Here is a 23,772-nt window from a genome sequence, read left to right as displayed (position 1 = left end):
GGAAAGGTCAGCCGACCACATCACAGAACGCTCTGGGTCACTCGCCGGAACACACAACACAAGCCTCAAGCTTTGTAGCTGCTCCCCAGTGAGAAGCCAGCCTGGCCTTGTGGTCTCAGAAGGCAGCACCACGCCTCTCAAATAACAGTGTCTGAGGGGAACGACATGCACAGCCCAAGGCCCGCATTGTGGCTCTTTGTCCCACAATCCAAAATATCTCCGTGGGAATCTGTTCAACACAGCAGACGGGTTTTAGACAGATGCGGTCACCGGGAGGGTGATATCAAGCCTGCCTTCTTGTTCTGGGCCAAACATTGCAGCATAGAGTTTGAGATAAGCACTGAAGGATGTGGACAACAGGAATGGTGTAGTGGTTAGCGTGTCGGACTAGGCTCTGGAAGGCCAGAATTCAAACCATGAAGACCTTGGGCCTTTCACTGCCTCTCAGCCTAACAGGGTTGTTGTGAGGATGGAGAGGGAGAACCTCCTTGGATGAAAAGTGGGGTCTAAATTTAATATAATTCCAGGGTAGAATGGAATGGTATGTGAAAAAAGGTATTCAGAGGGAAGAGTCTTCAGAGCTCATTTCCCCCTCATTTGAGGGGATGTGAATTTGCACAAGAAAAATTGTCCTTCAGACACTTGACCGCCTCCTCACCCTCTTCTCTCTCTTGCTAACTCACACCCACTCCATCTCTATTATTTGCACTCTTTGATAGAGCTTTCTTTAAATATACAACTGAGCTCTACACATTTTATTTTGTTTGCCCTCAGTTAGGCCATGATTTCCATTTTACAGATTGGACCACTGAGGCAGAGAGAGACCACCCAGCGAGTTCAGGACCGAGCAGGGATTTGATTTCAGCTTTCCCAAAGCAAGCTCAGCACTCTTTTATTTGCTGAATCGCACCAGAATCCATGTAGCAGATAGCCCAGCTGCTGAGATTGAATTCTGAAGTCCTGAAGCTTAGAAACAGACCTCCCTTCATCTTCCTCCCCTGCCAATCCCAGTTAAATCCTTTGGCTGAAAGAATGCAAGAACAAAAACCCCTTGCCTAAGTGTTTTGAAAGAAAGAAGCCACCCCCCCCCCACCGAAAAAACAAAAAACAAATTCCTGTGTATATGGAGCAGAGTGGGAGCTGGACTCTCCACCATGGGCTGTGCTCCATAGCCTTGCTATTGTTGCAGACCATGACATCACCATCGTTGGAGTTTCTTGGGCTCCTCGTTTGTTGTAAAGCAATGAAAGACAGATGCCTGCAGTGCTGCGGGGGAGGGGGGGGGACGGGGATGGAGAGACCCAGAAATTCTTTTTCATACCTTTTGTGAGCCTGGCCTCTCTAGCTGGGAAAGAATCAACTGGGGGACTACAACTAGGCCATAACAGATGACACATCATGAAGGAATTTGGAGGATGTGGTGGCAGTTATGATTGCTGCATCATCATCATCATAATAATAATAATAATAATAATAATAATAATAATAATAATAATTCTTCTTCAAGATTTATACCTCGCCTATCTAGCTGGGTTTCCCCAGCCACTTTGGGCAGTTACCAACAGAATATTAAAAACACAATAAAACGTCAAACATTAAAAATTTCCCTCAACAGGGCTGCCTTCAGATGTCTTCTAAAAGTCAAATAGTTGCTTATTTCGTTGACATCTGATGGGAGGGCATTCCACACGGCCAGCAGAAGGCTCTCTGCCTGGTTCCCTGTAACCTCACTTCTCGCAGTGAGGGAACCACCAGAAGGCCCTTGGTGCTGGACCTCGGTGTCTGGGCTGAACGATGGGGGTGGAGACGCTCCTTCAGGTATATTGGGCCAAGGCCGTTTAGGGCTGTAAGGTCAGCACCAACATTTTGAATTGTGCTTGGAAACGTACTGGGAGCCAATGCAGGTCTTTCAGGACAGGTGTAATATGGTCTCAGTGGCCACTCCCAGTCACCAGTCTAGCTGCCGCATTCTGGATTAGTTGCAGTTTCCGGGTCACCTCCATGTTCAGAGACATATGTCCAACCGAGGATGCTGGGGACAAACAACATGGCCTGCTTAGGAGTTCCCAAAGGCATCTCTCTTGGCCACTGTGGGAAGCAGAAGGCTGGACTGCCGGACAAACCTCGCTCTCCTTGTCCAGTAACTCCATTTCATTGTGCATTACACATCAGATCTGAGATCTCAACTGACCCCTGCTGCATGTTCTGAAATAGCTACACCAAACACAGTTGCTGAAGAGGTTTGCCAAGCTTATTGTGGGTGACCAAGCCCAAAGCTCACCACAAGCTGAATAGCTCAGTCGGTTGAGCATGAGACTCATAATCTCAGGGTTGTGGGTTTGAGCCCTATGCTGGGCAAAAGATTCCTATATTTCAGGCGGTTGGACTAGATGATCCTTGTGGTCCATTTCAACTGTACAATTCTATGATTTTTGTGATTATGTACTGGGTCCCCACCATACCCTACTCTTTAAGGGGACTTCCCTGCCTTGGCTCATGCTCTCTGGGCTCTATGTTGGCTGTTACTAGTCATTTATATATATTAAAGTGAGGCTGTACTTGTCATGTACATACTTTGCTTTTTATCCTCGCACAGAGTTACTGGAAAAGGAAGGGAAAGGCACATGTGTGCTATCCAGCTCTTCCTCCTTTTTTCACTGCCCCTTTTCAGATGGCAGGGCCTTGAGAATGCATGCATCCGCGTGCACATGCCGGAAGGATGGAGTCATCCAAGAAGACCAAAGTTGAATGGAGAAATCTTCCCCACTCCAGGTTAGATTGGGCTTTGCATCCGAGAAATGTTAGGCTCTATGCCAGAGCTGTGTGGCCGTAACCCTTCTCTGTGCTCAACTCCCACTGCTTCCATAAAGCCTTGGAAAAAGTAAACTTAGAACTCCTCCACCTCCTTGCTCTGCTCCTGTAGGGAAAGCTTGCGCCTTGGTTTTTTTTGGAACAGACATAGCATAGGGTTGCCAACTCCGATACAGAGCAGGGCAGCTGTGCCTTTAATCGCAAAAGAGAGAATTTTTTACAGGCTCAGCTTGTCCCACCCAGCATAGAAGTGATATCTACCATTTGACCCCCTCCCGTCCATTCTGTTAATAAAGCCTATCTGTTGGTAAACCCCACCCTTCAAGCTGGCTTGTTTATTTTTTTTATAGGGCACCACTTGCGTGAGTTGAAATGTCTAAGTGCTCTCCTTGGTAAGAGGAAGGAGCACTTTCCCCAGTTCTACCCATCCTTGGACAAGAGTTTTGGGTGGGAGAGAGAGCGCAACTTGGGTGAGAGCCAGATCTCTGGTATATTTTGTGTGATTGATAGGAGGGAACTTGTTTTGATATTTTGCATGGTTCTGTTTGTGAATGGTTTCATTGTCTCCCAGTGTTCTTGCATTGTCTGCCAGTGTTATTTTAGTAGAGTGGATGGAGTGATTGGTCCTAATGGTTGTTGATTGCACAGGATATATTGGGAGTTTTTTTGGTTCGTGAGGTGTGGGATGACTGGCAGATATAGTATGATCAGTGTAGAAGTAAGGTGAGTATTTGGGCATGATGTTTATACAGTGTTAGAAGCTGAGATATGAAAGCTAGGAGTTGAATGGCACCTTAAACCTAGGTTATGGGCACAACAATGAAATGTCTAGGCATGTTTTTTTAATAACAAGAATACAAAGCTGAAAACGAATGAACTGCAGCTAAAATATTATGTTCATTTTTCACACGGTCTAGTCTTTCCCCTACCCACCCCCCCTAATATTCTTAAGAGGGTCTCTTCTCCAGTCTTCAGAGAGCAGCTGGAAGTGGGGAGGCAGAAAAAGGTCCTCCTTTCCTTCCACTCTGCACTTTTAATACAAAATCTTAGGTGCAGTACTGCGCCCAGAGCTCAGAAACTGCTCGCACTAATGAAATTCCTAGTCGCAAAATGTGCCTAGAACAATGGGAGTTTCAAATACTGGATGCATATATGTGTTCAGGTTGTGCTTGGCAGCAGGGTAGTAATTAGAGAAGGGATTCCTGGTTCTTAAAATGTTTTCAAGATGTGATGCTATGTTTTTGTTTTGGGAGGATTTTACTGTTTTACATTACATTGTATTATAGCTTTATATTATCTAGTACTGTACAGTCGCTTTTCAGTTTAACTGCTTGCTGTATAAGTATTTGTTGCTTAGAGACTGTTTTAGTCTTATGTCGTCAGTCACCCTGAGATTTACAGATGTAGGGCAGTATACAAATTTAATAAATAATAATAATAATAAAACAAAGCAGTTTGTAAATATATGAAATGAATTAGATTAACCTTAAATATCCAATACAGGTCTCACAATGTTTACACTGCAGCATCACTGGGCATTTAGTACACAGCTTGGTGTGAAAAAGACCATGTAATGCCTTAATTTGAAATCAGATGTGTTCAGCTATTACACACATGGTAAAAATGGGGGGGGGGGGTGTTTTAAAAAAAGACACCACAAATGCTTGGCATTTCTGCCACTAGAGGGAGCTCTTGCAATCTTGTTGTGTAAAGACTTGTCTGATCATATTTCCTTGAACCATGATGCCTTGCCCCTGAAAAATGTGGTCGTTCTTTATTATTTGGGGACAGAAGCCCACCTTGTAGATTCAGTAAAGTCACATTAGTAACATATTTGCAGTGCCAAGCCTATGCGTCCCTAACCAGAAACAAGCCCCCACTGAGCTCAGTGGGAATTTCTCCAAGGTTAAGCACACACAGGATTGCAGCCTTAAACTTCATTTTGAGCTGGGCTAACAGAGAGGCATTAGAGGGAGTGGCAGCAGGGAGTGTTATTTTTAAATCAGCAAGCCCCCTCCCAGTTGTAGTTGTCCATCTGTCCTGGATCCTATTGTACGAAGCTGGGGTCTGTTTGTTTGTTTTCGGTTTCCAAAGCTTCCAGGCACATGCTGGGTCTGAGAGTTTTGACAGACTGCTGTGCGTTCTCTCCACCCGCATTTCCTGGCTGCTCAGCCCCATCGTTCCCCTGCATTGTTCCATGAGTTCCACCCAGTCCCTGCTCATCTGGTGGAAATGGATGCGAAGTCTTTAGTCAAAGGATATGGCTGTGCTGAGTGAAAAGACACGATCTCAGTGTCTGACATGCTCCCATTCCTATGGCAAAATATGAGTCTGTTCACTAGGGTGGTCATATGCAGAAGGAGAGGAAATTTCATCAGGTGTAACTTATGGAAGATAAGCATGATAAAATTCCTGTTCCACACAGCTATTAAAGGTTCAGGGGCCCCTCTTCCCTTCTGCCTTTTGTCACCCTTTTGTGAAATACTAGTGCAAGAATAGAAATCAAATTATAAAGCTATTTAAATACTGAAGAAATGTATTTTATAATTTTTTTTATAATACATCAACATTAGGTGCTACTCGTAATTAGATTGCAAATATTCTACCCAATAACATTTATTATTTCTGTAAGTATATAAACCATTGTTTATAAAACTGTATGGTTTGCATTCTTTTAAAAATCCTTCCCTCCTCTCTACCCCCATTCAAAAATTTCCCCCACTTGTCTCTCATTATATAAGGTCCTTGGAGTCATGGCAGCTGAGTTCTGTCCTCAGATCCCTGCGCTAGACTTTTTTCTCTGTGATTTGGAACAAACCATTTCATCTTCTCCCCTCCCTCCCACTGTCCCAATTTACCCATAAGTAAAACGAGGGCAAGTTCTGTGCCTTCCCTTCCCAAGAGGGATTTAAATTTTCACTCATTAATTCATGTTTTATCAAGGATTTTTGAAAGCCTTGATGGAAGCTCCCAGAAAAACTCTAGGCCCATATGCAAACAGCCCTTTTCTCACACTGTTAACTCCTTCTGAAAGCATATAAATGACCGAGTACCACAACAGCCTTCAAGAATGCTAACGGCATCTATAGTTATGTGTTCTTGGGATGGCGTAACAGGCCAGACCCCTGTGCTGGACCTTGTTTCCATGCAGCTAATAACCAATAGGAAAGATCTGAAAAGTCCTAGGATGCTCCCAGATGTGTATAGTTGCCATCTTTATTTGCTTGGTTTTTCCCAACAGAGGCTCTCTGCCTTTAATATCTAAATGACACCCAGAAATTATACAAGCAGAGCGTTCCCCCCACAGCTCCATGCTAGTGAAAGCTGCGCCTGTTGAATAATAGCATGTCATGCTGCTGTTAGCGATGAAGAAAGCTGTCTGTAGCCTTTCAGCCTTTTGCCACTCCCTTTGTTGTGGGTCCTCACAGCCTTAGGCGATCTACTTTCCTTTCCCCCCAACTTAACCAGCCAGTGCATCAATGTGAGGTCTGGCTGGGGCAACCCTGCCACTTCTATCTACCACAGGGATGGGCGACCTGTGGCCCTCCAGATGTTAGATTACAACATCTCCCATCATTCCTGACCATTGCCCATGCTGATTGGGGCTGTTGGGAAATGGAGTCCAATGTCGCTGCTCTGTTGTCACCCTCCTCTGAAAAAGCACATGAAAAGGGATCTCAAGCAACCCGAGTCACTCTGTGGAAGCCTCTCTTTTTTTCGCCCCAGCTAGGCTCTTATGTCTTTGACAACTGGGTGCTAAGCAGAAATTCAGATGATGACGCTTTCCTCCTGCGTTCGGCTTATCCTTAGAGCGAATCCTGCAGAGCGGCAAGCCTGCTTATTAGAATCCAGGTTGCTTACATGAAAGATGAGCCTTCTCCACATAAAACCTCAGCATTTACCACTTGGGTTGCATTGCAAAGTATAAGCTGCATCTCTCTTTTTAATGCCTTGGACGTGCATGAATAGGAAAGGGGGGGGGGGAAATGCCCATTTATCTCAAAAGGAACCCCAGGGAGCAGATCCGCTGTGGAAGGACAGGGCACTTTTACCCAGTCACATCTCAGGCATATGAATGATTGCAGAGCACTTTGAAGATGGAAAAAGTCCTTAAAAGGCCTAATTATTCCGATTCTGTTTAGACCTCCCCGGTTTCTGTTCCGCAAGGCTGACAATGTCAGCTGAGTTTGTCACGCACGTTTGTGCAATCAGCTCCTTAATCGGTTTTGCATTAATACACCTATTTACAAAACATTTTGATTAGCTGAAGGAAGGCCACAATGATGCTGGTTTTTCTTTTCAGCCTATATTTGCATATGTCAATGAGCCCACCTCTTGTTCAGACTCCCTCATCTCTCCTGTGGGGGGTCCTGAAGCTACCCCTCTATGCAGTGCATCTTTTTCTCCCAGCCAGCGTCTTCCAGGCAACCGGAGCAGAGCTCCTGACAAGAAGCTGAACTCCAAAGGGCTGGAAGAAATCTGGATGCAGATCACACCAAATCCACAATAGCGAGCCTGGGAAGCTCTTAGCAGAAACTTGCATAAGCACCGACGAGGAGCTGGGCTGTGAGGCATTTGCTGCAGATGGTACAATTGTGGGAGCCTCTGGCCTTCCTTTATCATACCCTGATACCCTTCACCTCCGCTTGAACTAACTCAGTGGCTTGGGCTGAGATGCTAATAGCGCCTCACTGCTTTCTGTATTCTTAATTTGGTGTTCTGGTGCACTGCCAACCAGACGTGCAAGAAACAATCCAGGAAATGGTGTACACTATTTCTCCTGGGACATCCTATCACTAATTGTGAAAGCAGTTGTGGACACAGACATCTCGCAGCCACCTTCCTGTTGTGTTGAAAATGCAAATTATGCAGATGTGCCCTTAGTCATTTTGCTCACTTTGGTTGCTGGGGATATAAGAACAGCCTGTCTGGATGGCTCAGACCAGAGGTCAGGCTAGTCCAGCATTCTGTCTCTAAACAACGAATTTGCCAGTCAGTTTGGCTATGACAAGAAGTCAGAGAAATGCATATAGTAGTTCTAGGTCCTACCATTACCACAGAAACAGTTTGCTTTCCCAGTTCTCAGAAGCTTCCTTGTACTTCAGTACCACAGAGGAGTTGCAGCTACATCATAACAAACCTTCAGGGTGAGGCTGGGGACATAGGTGGCTGCATCCAAACCTAGGCTGTGAGCCTTAAAGTTTAAAGGTACGTTCTGTAGCTCAGAAAGCCAGCAACTGAAAGCTGAAATAACAGGAAACTTGGCTCTGTAAAGAGCAGCAGGTAAAATATACTTGCTCAGATGAACAGGCAAGATCAGAAGACTAGTCTCCTAATAGTCAAGGCTTGGTTAGTCAGAAGCTTCATGAATTGCCTGCCAGTCATAGAAACGATATTGCCTTCTGTGTCCTGCGCCTGAGGAAGTTTACACTAATTTACAGGACTATGAGTTTACCACCTCATACAGTGGTACCTCTGGTTACGAACTTAATTCATCCTGAAGGTCCGTTCTTAACCTGAAACCATTCTTAACTTGAGGTACCACTTTAGCTAATGGGGCCTCCTGCCGCCGTGTGGTGGCAGCGGCGGTGCAATTTCTGTTCTCATCCTGGGGCAAAGTTCTTAATCCGAGGTATTGCTTCCGGGTTAGCGGAGTCTGTAACCCGAAGTGTTTGTAACCTGAGGTGTTTGTAACCTGAGGAACCACTGTATTATGATGTAACTAGTTGAAACCCCAGAGCCCCTTCACACCTATGAGGAGTTTCTGCTATCACCCAGGCACCCTCTATCCCCTTCTCTTTCTTCCCCTCACAGCCTTGTTTGCTGTGCCTGTCCAAGCAGGCTTCCATTTGCTTCTAGTGAGTCCTTTCTGGAACAGGACAGAGCAGTGGGTAATACGAGACTATAAAACTGAACTGAAAAGTACCACAGGAACTTGGGCTGGTCGCTGAGGAAATGCTGTAGAAGCGTCCTCTTGCCAATCATAATTCTCTGTCTTCATGAAAAGTGATTCCAATGTACACCCAGACATCTAGACTTGCATTGATCCCATGCACAGTTACTCAGGATTGTTTAGGATTGTTGCTGTGTGAAGTTAATGCCTTAAACCTTTTTGTAATATGGAACAGGGTCAATGTGTCCACTTAGTTGGGGAAGTAAGGAAAAGAGCCATGAAAGCCAAAGGCTATATTTGCAGCTAGAAACCCAAAGGTGTAGCCGAAACTGACAAATTCTTGGTGGCCTAGGGTGCAGGTCCTGGGGATCAGAGAGTGCCTATTATTCCAGATACTGTGCAATGTATCTTCACAGTACAGTGGTACCTCGGGTTACATACGCTTCAGGTTACATACGCTTCAGGTTACGGACTCCACTAACCCAGAAATAGTACCTCGGGTTAAGAACTTTGTTTCAGGGTGAGAACAGAAATTGTGCTCCGGCGGCGCGGCGGCAGCAGGAGGCCCCATTAGCTAAAGTGGTGCTTCAGGTTAAGAACAGTTTCAGGTTAAGAACGGACCTCCGGAACGAATTAAGTACTTAACCCGAGGTACCACTGTACATTGCAGAATAGATCTTCATTCTCAGCAGACCCTTCGGAGCATCCTCTGTAAAAGTGACTAGTTAAAGCTAGAACCGAGTTGAAACAACTAACTTGTTTTTTTAGAACAACACACAATTGTGTTATTATGTAGCATCAGAACATTCAGGGTATTTTGCTATCGTCTTGACCCACATGTCTAACATCAGAGTGTTGCTCATTAATTACCTTATAAACTGCATAATATCACATGATACTAATTACAAACATCATTGCTAGCCAGTGGCTGTTGGATCAACAGGAACAGCAGCAGTGAGGGCATCTTCTCTCCTCCGTCTTCATTCAGGACCTTTCCACCATTATTTTTATTTTTTAAAGTCATCTAAAAGAGGGTGCATATTCAAGAAATGAAAAGAAGCTATGCTTTTGAATTCGTTTCTTAAGATAAAAATATACATGTATAAAAAATAAATGGCTCACCCAGAGTTAAACTAGTAATACTGCTTGTTCACAAATGTCCTTTTTCGTCGTTGATTCCCTGTTACTCTGCAACCGAATTCCCAAATAAATGACCTCGTTATTATGTGGAAGAAAAGAATTAAATTGGCTTCACTCTAAGGCAGAGGGAATCTTAAATTGATTCAGCCGGGTTTAGAAATGCAGAATGTCTCTCTTCATTGTGGAGACTTCCTCAGACCCCATACTATCTAGAAATTTGGAGCTTGGGCAAGGTGAAAAGAATGTCAGACAAATACAATTGCTGCATTCACAACCTCTGGACCCGCCGTCCCCTGACTATGGCGCAAAAATGCCAGCCATCTGGTCCGTAGGCTTTTCACTGGCAGCGGGTAAGTTGCAGGGAGGCGGAAGCAGAATGCCCCAGCGCTGCACTTTTCTGGGCACCAGACTATAAATGGGAGCATTCCCAGACTGGACTTGAGGGTATTGACCCATTGCCCAACAGCAATGGGGATAGAGGCTTTTGCCTCCTGGTTCTGTGGATGTAGAATAAACAACTGAACAGATTCTGGAGATGGGGATGTTTTGGCAGCAGCTATGCTGGGGAAAGGGGAAGATAAGAATGAAGCTAATACTAAGCTGGTGCCCATGGAGACGGGTGTATGGAAAGCAATGCTAAAGGATTTGGAAAGAAGAAGAGGCTGAAGGGATGGGTCAGGCACTGTCCTGTGCACGGCAAGGTTAGTCTGAAGGTTTTGGGAGAGGGACCAGTCCACTTCCTTCTGCAAGTAGATGGAATGGTTCAAGAGGAAACTTCTCCTGTGTGCAGACAGATTCAGACACAGGAGCCTAGGATTTCTCATTACTCTTAGGAAGCTGAACCTATTTTTTGCAGGATGACCATGGATCTGTTCCTGGGACTATCTGAAAAAGCAAGGAAATTTGTTAATGTATGCAAAAAGAGACAGGGAGGGGGAGAAAGACTGCATTGAGAATCTCTCCTTATTTCATATATTACAGCAAATCCAGCCTTTATGACAGAAATCAATCACTGTCCTCTTCTTGGATGCATCTTTTAATGCACTAGTTCCAAACTACTGCCAGAGACAGGATACTGGGCAAAGGGTTTGTGCCCTCAAAGTGGCTTTTCTGATAATATTTACATTTTGTGCAGACAATTTTCTGACAGAACCAGCCATTGCTTGCAGCCAGATAGCTTCTCCCCGATGTCTCTAAAGAACGGAGAGTTGCAGATTCCTATTTGCAGCCATTGCTGAATGTTTATTGAAAAATCTGTATTCAGCCCGATTCCATTATTCATCTGTGTCCTGAAATGACACTTTTCCTGCTCTTTTTCTCTAGAACTCTTGGGATCAACTAAACGGCTGAATGTGAACTACCAAGATGTGGATGGGTATGTACTAATCCAATTAAATTGTGACAAAAGTGTTGGATGGGTTGGAGGGACTAGCAGTGAATGTGTTGCGGAACAAGCGATAAAGGTTTAACAGTTACTGCCCCCTTCGATTACAAGCCAGGGCACTATGGGGGTTCTGTCCTTCTGCTCTGTCATTGCCTCCCTGTGTGACCACAGACCAGTACACTTGATGCTAGGAATCCAACAGCCAAGAATGGACCAAGAAGCCCATTCCTTAAAGTACTACAAGACTTATCCGCCATTGTAATGCTGATGGTCAACAAAAGAGGTTTAAAGATTCTCTCAAGGCAAATCTTTTTTTAAAAAAATGTAGTATAGGCGTCGACAATTGGGAAACACTGGCCTGTGAGTACTCCAGTTGGAGAACAGCCTTTACCAAAGGTGTTGTGGACTTTGAAGACGCATGAACTCAGGACGAAAGGGAGAAAGGTGCTAAGAGGAAGGCATGCTTGGCAAACCATCACTATGATCAACTCCCACCCGGAAACCAATGTCCCCACTGTGGAAGGATGTGTGGATCCAGAATTGGCCTCCACAGTCACTATGGACTCACTGTGAAGACCGTGTTCATGGATGACCATCTTACTTGGCTATGAGTGATCACCAAATAAGACAGTTTGCAGACATCAGAAGATTTCAGGACTGCAGCTGTAAGGAAGAGCAGGCCGAGACATTTTGCTGCCTGAGGTGGAACAGCAAATGGTTCACACACCCCTCCCCCAAGTCAAATTTCATGGTATCCTAGGCCAGCTAAGATATTTTGGCACCCGAGGCAGAAAATCCCACAAGTACTTCCCCCCTTGTTGTATTAAAATATAATAATATATTCAATAACTAACCATGTCCTGCCCTTTTATGACACCCCAAATCAGTTGTTTTAGGTGATCACCTCACTTTGCCTCATGGTTGAGCTGGCCATGGCTGTGAAGGCACCTACTCAGGGAGGCAGTTGCTCCTTAGCTGCTAAGAAAGATATTCTCTGCTAACTCCACTCTTGAAAAAGTACAGTAGCATCCCAGAACACTGACAAGCAATCACAGTGGATTAAGGTCATGGCGTGCATTACAATTTAGCTTATGCTGCTTAACTAGTGGTATAAGTTCCTGTATTTCTGTTCCTATAGCAGTGATATTACTTTCCCTCATTTTTATCAGCACGTACAGCAAAATGTTTTCTCTCCAGTGGTTGTCTTCCCACCCCATCTGCTTCCCCCAGCCAATTATTGTAACAGGGACATTGCATCTAACTCCCACAGATTTCCAAAATGGATGTTGAAGTGAATGGGGCTTTGTCAAGACTTCAGGCCCATGGCAGAGTCCTAGCCAGGAAGGAGTACATCAGATTCTCAGCCAGGACAGTTTCAGATAAACGCCTGTATAAAGGGAGTATCCAAGAAATATGGTTTAGAAGCTTATCAGAATCTTATATCCAGATCTTTCCATCCACACTGCATTTTGTAGTCCTGGAACAGGCAAAATTCAGAACCATTAGGCAGAACGAAGGATATTACAATGCGGAGATAACTTCTCTCCCTTGAATGTCAACATGACACTCAAGTAAGGCTTTCCCTGCCACTGCCCCTGTTGAATTTCTGCCTGTTTTGTAGTTGCCAAAGAGAAACACGCTGGCAGCCCTAACACAGTAGTATTATGACAGTCGCATTATGGAGCTTAGTTGCAGCCCCCATAGGGTAGAAGGTTTCCTTTTTATTGTTTGTTTTAATGAAATGGAGAATTTTAACCAGCACTGGCAGGCTGCCTCTAAGTGCTTTGGGGACCCACACATGTTGCCCGCCCCTGCTAGGCAAATGGCAATATAGCTTCCCAAACCCTATTCATCGGCGCTCTTTGGGCCTGCCTCTTCGGTGGGCTCCATGCCCTTTCAGTCTCCTGGCTGCAAGGACCCATTCTTCCCACCAAGAGGTTACCGTGGGGATAATTGGAACATCCAGGCCTGCAGCAGAAGCCCAGCATGAGGTGACTGCTAGCTGGCTGCCTGCGGCTAAGGAAAAGACCTCTCCTGTGGGTCCTGTCATTATTCCCTGGGGGAGTTTCCCCCTGGTACTTTGCCCTGAAGTGGCTGCTATTATTCACCCCTCCAATTCAGGCAGGCTCCTCTGAGAGGTGAATGGGACAACCACTTCCAATCCGCTACGGCAATCCCCTCACAGCCTAGCCGTTCCAGGGGTCGGGCTCGCGGCTTAAGCTTGCCCTCCACACTCTTCCAGCCTTATTGCTGCTTGGAAGGCTTCGGCCTTTCCCTTGCCATGGGGGCTTGGTTCCCGTGGGCTCGGAGCCTGCCCCAGCCCTCTTGAATGAATGGAACCAGCACTGAGCAAGTGGAAGAAGGGAGCTGGCTGTGTGTGTGTGTGTGTGTGTGTGTGTGTGTGTAGGGCAGCCTGAGGAGGGGGGGAGAGACTGGATAAACAAGCCTCTTTCACAAGCCAGAAACACAGGGTCTATTCATTCTCACAGGCCTCACACACTCAGGATAGTAGGAGAGCCATGCTGGGAGAGAGACTGCCATTAGTCTAGGCAGGCTAAGAAAGGTGGGACAGGGAATGAGAAAGACACCGTGTCTGGGAATAGCTCGTCATCCGTCCCCAGACCAGAGACCACAGTGTTAGGGTTTTGTGTCTCTTCCACACATACACCCCGCCTCCATCCCCTGCAAGTTGTAAACTCGTCAGGCCTACCCTTGCTTATGGATCTTTCCATGCTATTCTTAAATAGCATAGTTTGGGGCACAGCTCCAAAAGGTGCCTTTGTGAATTTAAGAGCTGCGTAAACAGGGAGAAGTTCAACACCGGCATATTGCCATTTTAGAAAGGGGGCAGCAATGAGAAAAGCTGGCAGAACTGTTCCTTGCATGCCAGTTATTTAAGAAAAAAAGAATTAGGAGAACTCCTATAAGCTGGGCATCAGTAGACATAAAACACCTTGCTGTAGTCAACTCCATCTCTTGTCATACAAGGAATATATGTTTGATACCATTCCAGACAAAAGGGGAGGCACAAATAGGAAACTTGCTCAGAGCCAATTGAATTCAACTAAGTTACTGTGTGCACAGAACAAGACCTGCTCACACAACAAATCTCTCCCACCACACTTCGTAGCTGCACCCACTAAATGTGCTCCAAAGGGTTAGAGGGTTGCAACCCAGAAGAGGTCTCATTGCATGAGTGTGCATCATTTCATGCACACATATTTATATTTATACCACTTAATTGCCAAAGTGGCTTCTAAGCAGTTTAAAAGCATGAAACCAATTACAAAATATATTCAAGATGAAAGGAAATTGTTCTGTGTTTCCCAGAACAATGGTAGGAGAACCTTCCCACCTGCAAAGGTATACAGTGGTGCCCCGCAAGACGAAATTAATTCGTTCCGCAAGTTTTGTCGTCTAGCGAATTTTTCGTCTTGCGAATCACGAAATCCCATAGGAATGCATTGAAAATCAATTAATGCGTTCCTATGGTCAAAAAAAGTCCAAACAAAGCCAAATTTGGTACAACAACAGTTTATTAACTGCTCTTTAAAGTCACACATACTTTAAAGAGCAGTTCAAAAATTGAAGGGAAAATAAATTAACTTTATAAACATGACAGAAAAACATTTAAAAATCAACAAAGTGTACAGTGCATTTTCTAAGACTCTGGGGGACCACTCGAAGAAGGCTCCTCTTCCACTCTTTGCTTCTTGCTCAAGAACCTGTCCATAGTCTGCTGCTTCATCCGCCTTTTCAGCACCTCCCTGAAAGGCGACGTGACCCTCGTATCAAAAATGTTCCCAACGTCATGTGCCACGTGCTTCTCAGGGTGGTGCTGCTCTGCAAAAGTCTGCACCTCCTTCCACTTCAGGCAAATGTCCCTCAGTTTTTCGGAGGACAGCCGTTCCTCAGTTGCTTCCTCCTCTTCCAGCGAGGCCTGCTCCTGCGCAGCCTCTGCCTGCAGTTCGACCAGCTCCTGGGTGGTCAGCTCGTCGTCGTGCTCCTCCACCAGCTTGCAGACGTCCTCCTCCGTGACCTCCAGGCCCATGGTCCTCCCCAAGGCAACAATGTCCTGCACCACCGTTGACTCTGGTGCATCAGAGTCACTTGGTGCCACACAGTCCGGCCACAGGCTGCGCCAAGCGCAATTCAAATTTCTCTGGCTGATCCCGTTCCAGGCCGTGGTGATCATCTTCAAGCAGGTGACGATGTCGAAGTGGTCCTTCCAGAATTCCCGCAGGGTGATGGTGGTGCAGTCACCTCGAAGCATCGCCTGAAAAGCTCCCCCAGCCCCTCCCCAACTGTTGCAAACCCCTCCCCAACTGTTCCCCCAGCCACCCAGCACACAGAAATTCAAATCCAGAATTTTTTTAAAAAAACAGCAGAGTGGCCCAATGGTCACAGAAAATCATAAAAATGCAGAAAAAAACACACAAGCTTCCAGATTCTTGCAAACCCCTCCCCAACTGTTCCCCCAGCCACCCAGCACACAGAAATTCAAATCCAGAATTTTTTTAAAAAAACAGCAGAGTGGCCCAATGGTCACAGAAAATCATAAAAATGCAGAAAAAAACACACAAGCTTCCAGATTCTTGCAAACCCCTCCCCAACTGTTCCCCCAGCCACCCATCACACAGAAATTCAAACCCAGATTTTTTTTTTAAAAAAAGCAGAGTGCCCCAATGGTCACAAAAAGTCATAAAAATGCAGAAAAAAACACACAAGCTTCCAGATTCTTGCAAACCCCTCCCCAACACCAAGTCCTTGAATTCCAAACACCCCAACCCAAAATCCAACCCCCCCCCAAAAAAAGTTTTAAAAGCTTAACTTACCAAATGGCTGCAAAAGAAGTTTTGGAAAAGCTTCAAAAATCACCAAAGTCTTTAAAAACCTCAAAAAAGGCTACTATGTACACTGCGTTCTATGAGTTGCTCCTCGAAGTCAAGTTGCAACTGTATTAATGGTGTTAAGAAAAGGGAAACAAACTTGCAAGACGTTTTCGTCTTGCGAAGCAAGTCCATAGGGAAATTCGTCTTGCGAGGCAACTCGAAAACGGAAAAACCTTTCGTCTAGCGAGTTTTTTGTCTTGCGAGGCATTCGTCTTGCGAGGTACCACTGTACATAGGGAGGTCTCCAAAGAGAAGAGAAGAGAGAAGAAAAGAAAAGAGAAAAGTTTTGTAAGCTTCTAGTTTACTGGGAAATGTAAGAAAGGGAAATGTGTTGTCAAGCATTTTGGGGTTGTCTAGCCAGCACCTGAAAACTGCAGACAACAGCAGCTCACAAAGAACTGGGGGGTGCCAGATCTCACTTATTTTAAGACAGGATTCTTATTTTAAAGAGCTGTCCCTGACTTTGTAAACTAACAGCAGATGTCTGTTATTTCAGAATATCTTTTAAAAACCCTGAAACTTCAGCTTCTTTCATTTTGGTCTAACAAACCTGGGAAGATACAAAAACAGTAATGGATGTTAAACTTTCACAAACGTGAATTACAAATGCCTCCTCAAACAGAATGCTCTGTACACTTCAAAGAAAGCTTACCTGTTTTTGTACAATAGAAGTTTGTACAATAGTATGAGATATCAGCTTGCATGTTTCATAGCTCTTACTTCCTCTTCCAAACTTAGCAACAGATGTCTATACCAAATGTTCGGGAGCAGGCAAGGGCGGAAACACATTGATCCGAGAAAGGAAGCTGGGAAATCAAATTGCCAACTTCATACCTTTAAAGTGGAAGGCATTTGACAAGCTGCAGCCGGACAACCCTGAATGTGCAGTGACCTAGCCTTGTTCACGCTTGTCACTTTTCTTCTCGTGCCTAAGGATGGTCATTCTTTTGGATTGGCCATTTTTATAAAGCTTCAGGAATGTGGAGGTGGTTGAAGAGCATGTAGAGTAGAAGCAATATCGTTTGACTCACTGAGGAAAAACTCTTACCACAGCTAAAATTCTTGGACACATTAGAGAAAGAAGATGGTGGGGAGTTCCCTCCTCAGCAGATTCAGAGGATTGGGAGTGTCATGCAGGCCACTTTTCTTTTTTTTAATGTCCACAAGGGAATCTGTTTTTGCCTTGCTGCAGCAAAAATAACAAAGGCCTCTTTAAAAGTGACAAATTTATTATGACATAAGCTTCTATGACCTATAGCCTGCTTCATGGTGTTATCCTTAGTGTACATGTAGATGCTAACTGAGAATAACACTTCGTGCCCCTGATGATGTGGAGTCCATGAATGCTTATGGCAGAGGTGGCTAACTTGTGGCCCTGTGGACGTTACTGCACTGCAGCTCCCATCAGCCCTGACCATTGGCCATGCTGGTTGGGGTTGAACTGACTTCTTGTGAAGATAGAATGGTTGGGGAGCTGGGAGAGCCATATAAGATAACCCAATCTTATATTAAACATCTGAAGGGCCACAGGCCTCACCCCTGGCTTATGCCATAATGAATTTATTCATCTTTCAGGTGCTACAAAAACCACTGGGGTTTTTATTTATTGTATTTATCTCCCTCTCTTCCCCCAAGGAATATTGGGTTATCTTATATGGCTCCTCCACCACCCAGACCATTTTATCTTCACAGGAAGTCAATAAGGTGGTTTAGACTGAGAAAAGGTAAAGGGGCGCGGGTGGCACTGTGGTCTAAACCACTGAGCTTCTTGGACTTGCTAATCGGAAGGCCGGCGGTTAAAATCCCCACGACGGAGTGAGCTCCCATTGCTCTGTCCCAGCTCCTGCCAACCTAGCAGTTCAAAAGCAAATCAGGCTCTGAATAGAGACTGGACTTAACCGTCCAGGGGTCCTTTACCTTTTACCTTTACCTGTGTTCCCTATTCAGAGCCAGGCTGGCCACTTTGAACAACTGAGAGTCACACAGTAATGGCACAAAAGCTGACAGCAAAGCACCTGTAACCCTGTGCACAGCTTATTGTCTCTAGCCACCCACCATGTGGCTAAACCTAGCAATACCAACACTCCCCACCATGTGGGAAGCTTGTATCAGGCAGTGTGGCTGTGGTGGTTAGAGTGTTGGGCTGTGGGGCCTATGGACATATATTGGCCCACACAGGGTCTCCTTGCCCTGGTGAAATTAGGCTTTAAAGCAGCATTCAGTTGTAGCCAATAGACTGGTGGGGGGGGGGGGTCCACAACAGTTTCTCCAGTTAACAAATGTGTCTGCGGGCCCAAAAAGACTGGCAGTCCCTGGGCCTGGGACACTCAGCTTCAAATCCGCACTCTGCTGCAAAGCATTCTGGCTGTCCTTGGTCTCAGCCTAAGCCTTGGTCTTAACCTAAGGTAAAGGTAAAGGACCCCTGGACGGTTAAGTCCAGTCCAAGGCAACTATGGGGTTGTGGCGCTCATCTCGCTTCCAGGCCAAGGGAGCCAGTGTTGGTCCACAGACAGCTTTCCGGGTCATGTGGCCAGTATGACTAAACTGCTACTGGTGTATGGAGGACCCATGCCAAGTGCCATAGCGCACAGAAACGCCGTTTACCTTCCCGCCACAACGGTACCTATTTATCTACTTGCACTGGCATGCTTTCGAACTTCTAGATTGGCAGAAGCTGGGACAGAGCAATGGAAGCTCACCAATGTCACACGGATTCGAACTGCTGACCTTCCGATCGGCAAGCCCAAGAGGTTCAGTGGTTTAGACCACAGCGCCACCCACACCCTTATAAGGAAACTTGGACTGGGCTCTAAGCTAATAAGTCAATTGCTGCTGCTTCTGTCTAAGGATGTTGCCTCCACCCCACTTCTCAGGTTTTCAGCACTACATCATGCAGCCCTGGTTGGAAGCCTGGAACTTATCTCCCTGCTGCTGGAGGCACAGGCCACTGTGGATATTAAGGACATCAACGGTAAGTGAGTTGTTTTGCTTTCTTAGGAGGAGGAAAAAGAACCTCCCTGTTATTGTCCTCAGAAGCCAGAGTGAGGGAATCGCCTGATGCTAGCTCTCACTTCATGAAGGAAAAACTGTCTTTTACAAACAGTATGCTGGGGAAGAGTCCTTTTGGGGAAATGCAAGTTTTGAATAGTGTTATCGGCAGGAGGTTGCAACTCCCATCTTCTGCTCCACCTAGAATAATGCCACTCATTAAGCCCCTGCCCACCCACCCCCTGCAAGGAGGTTTGTATGCTGGGTGCTCAGTGTATTTGTCTTATTTGGCCCAGATCATCTCATTCTGTGTTCAAATAGTTGCATTATTATTATTATTATTATTATTATTATTATTATTATTATTATACCTTTCTCAAGGGGATTAAGTAGCATTCCATAAAACAGCTGAAACAGTGTTGTTGTTTTTTAAGTATGGGGGAAACAACTGAAAATAGGAGTTAAAACAATAGGTAGTGGACACCTAAGGTGTAAACCTTTTTATTCAGCCAGGAAAAGTTGCCACAACAAACATGTCTTCTGTTGTTTGCAGAACATTCAGTTGGTGGGTGCCCATCAGATTAGTCATTAGGTGGAAGAAGATTGAAAAAAATTTAAAGTATATTTACAGAAACATTGTAAAATTAATGACGGTTAGAAGGTTGTGGGAAAGAAATCATTTGGCTTTAGTAGAAATGTTATTAAGAATCAAGTAAGAATAGATTGACTATGGGCAAGGGGTAAATTTAAGGCTAAATTGCGTTGAGGTGAATTATGAAACTAAATTCTGAGAAAGAGGGAAAGAACTTGCTGAAATAACTAACTGAACTGGAATACAAGGAGGGAGGTGTGAGGAAGTCAGGGATATAAGCAAATGAAAGATAAGGACATGAAAATTTGGGCTTTTTCTTTTTTAAATGTTTTTGGTTTTTTTAAATGTTTTTGTTTTCTTTTTTACTTTTTTATTGTAACTCTTTTTTATTGTTTGTTTTATTTTTCCTTGTATTTGTCAAACTTTAATAAATATTTATAAAAAACAACAACAGATTAGTCATTCCCACATTATGCAGCCTGTCTCTGTCTCCCTACAGGAATGCGCCCACTGCACTACGCTGCCTGGCAAGGGAAGGTGGAGCCAGCACGCCTGCTTCTACGAGCAGCTGCTTCAGTCAATATGGCGTCGCTGGATGGGCAGATCCCATTGCACCTTTCGGCACAATATGGCCACTATGAGGTGGTGAGTGGGGGACCATTTGGAAGGGAAGAGATGAGACTTCCTTTGTCAGTCAGATCCAGATCATGGTGTGCCAGTCCGAAAGCTGTCGGTCTCCCATACCTTGGAGCCCTCATAATGATCTAACATGCCTAACACACAACCCACAAAGCAGCTGAACGTTGCAGTGCAGTACTGTCACATTAACACAAGTGCCCAGCACGAAATGCAGTAGAGAGCCGTGGAGTTTCTTCTCGGGAGCTGTAATGGATCACATTCAATCATCTCCTGTCAGAATTTCTAGGCGGGAGAGAGGATAAAAACACCTTGGTCTGAGAAGCAGCAAGTATCTGTATGATGTTTTATCCTGGGCTGAACCCATAAGCAGAGCTGCATACATGTTGCAGATCAAATGCACCAGGAAAAGGAAAAGAAAAGAGAAGCTGTACATCAAAAATATCTTAAGTTCTGATGACTACAGCAGTGCACATTTATTAAATTTCAATATGATGAGGAAGCAGGGAATAGCTGGCAGAATATGTATGGTATTAAAGGCTTAAATTTTCCGAGCTTTCATCAGACATGCCACATATTTTCTACTTCTCTGCCCTGTCCTACGGGCTAGAACCTTGCTTTATTTTTATTTTTTACATGGAAGCCTAGATTCTCTGGATACCTGGCATTGTATCAGATACCAGAATCACAGTAAACGTGCAGATTTTTAGAATGTGCACCCCAAAACAATGTTCTTATTACGTGGTACAGACACTTTCCTAGGGGAGGGAGATGAAAATACCACAAGGTGACCTGTATTACATTAACCTTGGGAAGAACTTGGGGGCTGTCTAGGAAAGGTTTGACTGATACGGATTAGACCTCAGGGATTAGGCCAGCTAGCTGCAGGAGAAGCAGAGGCAGTGGTTTGCTCTGGGTTCCTGGCAGGAGCCGTCTTGTACGAGGGTTTTGGGTTTGCTCTGCGGAGATCACGAGGAAGCAAGATGTGCAAAGCGTATGACTACTGGCATTTCCAGCTTCACTTCGCTCTTTCCATTCTTCCTGTCTGTCCTGCAGTCAGAGATGCTGCTCCAGCACCAGTCCAACCCATGCCTCATCAACAAAGCAAAGAAAACCCCCCTGGACCTGGCCTGTGAGTTTGGAAGGCTAAAGGTAAGCAGAAGCAGCCATAGCGATAGCAAGAAAGTCAGTTGAGAGCAACAGGCTGTATGCAACACTACTGCTCCTCAGCGGAGACCCATTGAAATGAATGCACACAACGATTCATATCTGTGGAATTCCCTCCCCACAGAGGTGCGTCCAGCTTCTTCACTGCATAGCTTTTGGCGAATGATGAAGACACGTGGCTTTACCTTTGACACCTGAGATGTGTATTTTAGTAGTACACTCATACCTCCGGTTAAAGACGCTTCGGGTTAAATCTTTTCAGGTTGCATCCTGCGGCGACCTGGAAGTACCGGAAAGGGTTACTTCCTGGTTTCGCCGCTCGCGCATGCGCAGATGCTCAAAATGACGTCATGTGCAGAAGTGGCGAGACGCACAGATGCAGGTTGCGTTTTGCTCATGTTGTGAACGGAGCTCCAGAACGGATCCCGTTCGCAGCCAGAGGTACCACTGTAGTAGTAATTACCTGCAATGACATGATTACCACGGACAACATTATTTGGTTGTAAGCCACTTTGGGTTGCCTTCGGTTGCAAGATAAAGGGACTAACAAATATGAGGATGAGGATGATGGAAATGATAATGCGCTCTGGCACAGCAGGAGTTTCCACAGCTGCTGGCAGTAATGTAGGAAGAGTATAACTATTTTGTTCCATCCTGTCCTGCAGAACTTTTGTAAGCCAGCTGCGAAGGAACATCCCAGCTATTAGGGTGGAACAATATCATAACTCAAGATGGCGGCAACTGACATCATTCCCTCACTGTCGGTCACATTGGCTGAGGCTGACAGGAACTGAAGCCCATCAACAATGGGAGGGCCTCAGATTCCCCATACCTTCCCCACCCCCAAATTATTTTTATTGATTTTCCACAATTTTTAACAAATTGTCACCAAATCACTACAAATTCCAGTACAAATTTAAAAGCTGACTTCCCACCCCCGATGTCCCCTCTATTTTCCTCCCTCCTTTGCTGCTCCCAATATAATAACTTTTCCAGCTGTCCCTTCAAAATACATTCATCCCTTCTCCCCACACATCACCTGTACAGTTACCAGTTTCTGCTATGGCTTTTATACATTGTTATAACCTGTCCTCATAATCGTCGAGTAGAGTAAATAATCTTTTATAATAGTCATTCATCAATTTTGAAACATTTCCTTCTGATACCTCTTGAGTAACACTTTGCCTGAGAGAAACAGATTCTGCTTCCTCCCAGACAACATGCATGCATTCCTCCCTAACATGGCCTTGAACATTGCTGTATGACATCTGGCCCCAGTAATAACTCAGCTTCACCGGTGCTGCATGCAGAGGGTGAAAAAGAAACCCCTAGAATTTGTGTGTGTGTATAAATATATAATATACATTCCCTCCCCCTAACACTGCCAATCTCCTGGCGCCACCCACCCTTCACATTTCACCAAATTTAATCCTCAATATTACATACAACCAGCTCATTAATAAATCATTTATAAATATAATCCATATCTCTTCTTCTCTGTCTGAAAGTCTCAGAAGCTGTCAAGATGGCATACACTGTGGTCCACCCTATCCCTTTCACTGTTCTTATTTCCAGCTTCAGGCGGGGTGGGCTGATGTAATCTCAACAAAATCCATATCTCCTCTCTCTCCTCCGTCCAATGGAGACAGTCAGATTCCCCATTCCTGCTGCTATAGAGTCTTCATACATCTCCAAAGGTCTTCCTGTGCCCCATGCCAAAGAATGGCTTTCTTGGTAATCACGCTGCTGCAGGCAGTTGTGAGTAGGCCCAGGGGTTGTGGAGGGATACCTGCTGTGTAAGGCCTCGCCATGGCACTGGGACATAACGCAGCACCCAGGAGCCTCCATTCCCACTGCATTCATACTCAGGTTGTTCTCCACCACTCCCACCAGAAGCCAGACAGGCCCTGAGCCTTGCTAATCCCTCCAGACTGCAGAGGCAAAAGCAAGGCCAGCTGGGCCAGAAGGCCTGGGATTCCAACCTGGCAGAGCTAGCGGTGGATTCCTGTCTCCACTATTCAAGACAGGTGCAGAGAGGCTGCTCAGAATTCCTGGGGGTGGGGGGACTTCCCCCTAACCTAAAGGGCAGGGCAGCAAATGTATGTGAAGACAGGAGGGGTGGGTGGGTATTAGCGCAAGGGACGTGCACCAAAGGGAGGCAATGGAATGGCATTATTCTATTCTCATCCCAAGGCAGGGGGTGGCTTCAGTGTCCATTTTTATAACAAATGGGCTATAAATAGGGTGATAAATCTCGAGTCACCATAAC

General features: G+C 45.3%; 1 protein-coding gene across 6 annotated transcripts in view; it reads left to right on the top strand.

Moving 5' to 3' along the window:
* Positions 1-23,772, top strand: part of CASKIN2 (CASK interacting protein 2) — a 102,111-nt gene that overhangs the window by 52,717 nt on the left and 25,622 nt on the right. For all 6 annotated transcript variants that reach the window (XM_077924193.1, XM_077924190.1, XM_077924189.1 and 3 more), the window contains 4 exons: positions 11,168-11,219; positions 18,994-19,091; positions 20,200-20,345; positions 21,393-21,488. In XM_077924193.1, the coding sequence (XP_077780319.1) occupies positions 20,202-20,345; positions 21,393-21,488 (240 nt within the window). In that variant the 5' untranslated portion in view covers positions 11,168-11,219; positions 18,994-19,091; positions 20,200-20,201. The remainder of the gene's footprint in view (positions 1-11,167; positions 11,220-18,993; positions 19,092-20,199; positions 20,346-21,392; positions 21,489-23,772) is intronic.

Source organism: Podarcis muralis, chromosome 2 (genome assembly GCF_964188315.1).
Source record: "Podarcis muralis chromosome 2, rPodMur119.hap1.1, whole genome shotgun sequence".
Lineage (NCBI taxonomy): Eukaryota > Metazoa > Chordata > Lepidosauria > Squamata > Lacertidae > Podarcis > Podarcis muralis.
The sequence above is the reverse complement of the archived record's forward strand: the minus strand, read 5'-3'. Positions and strand labels throughout refer to the sequence as shown.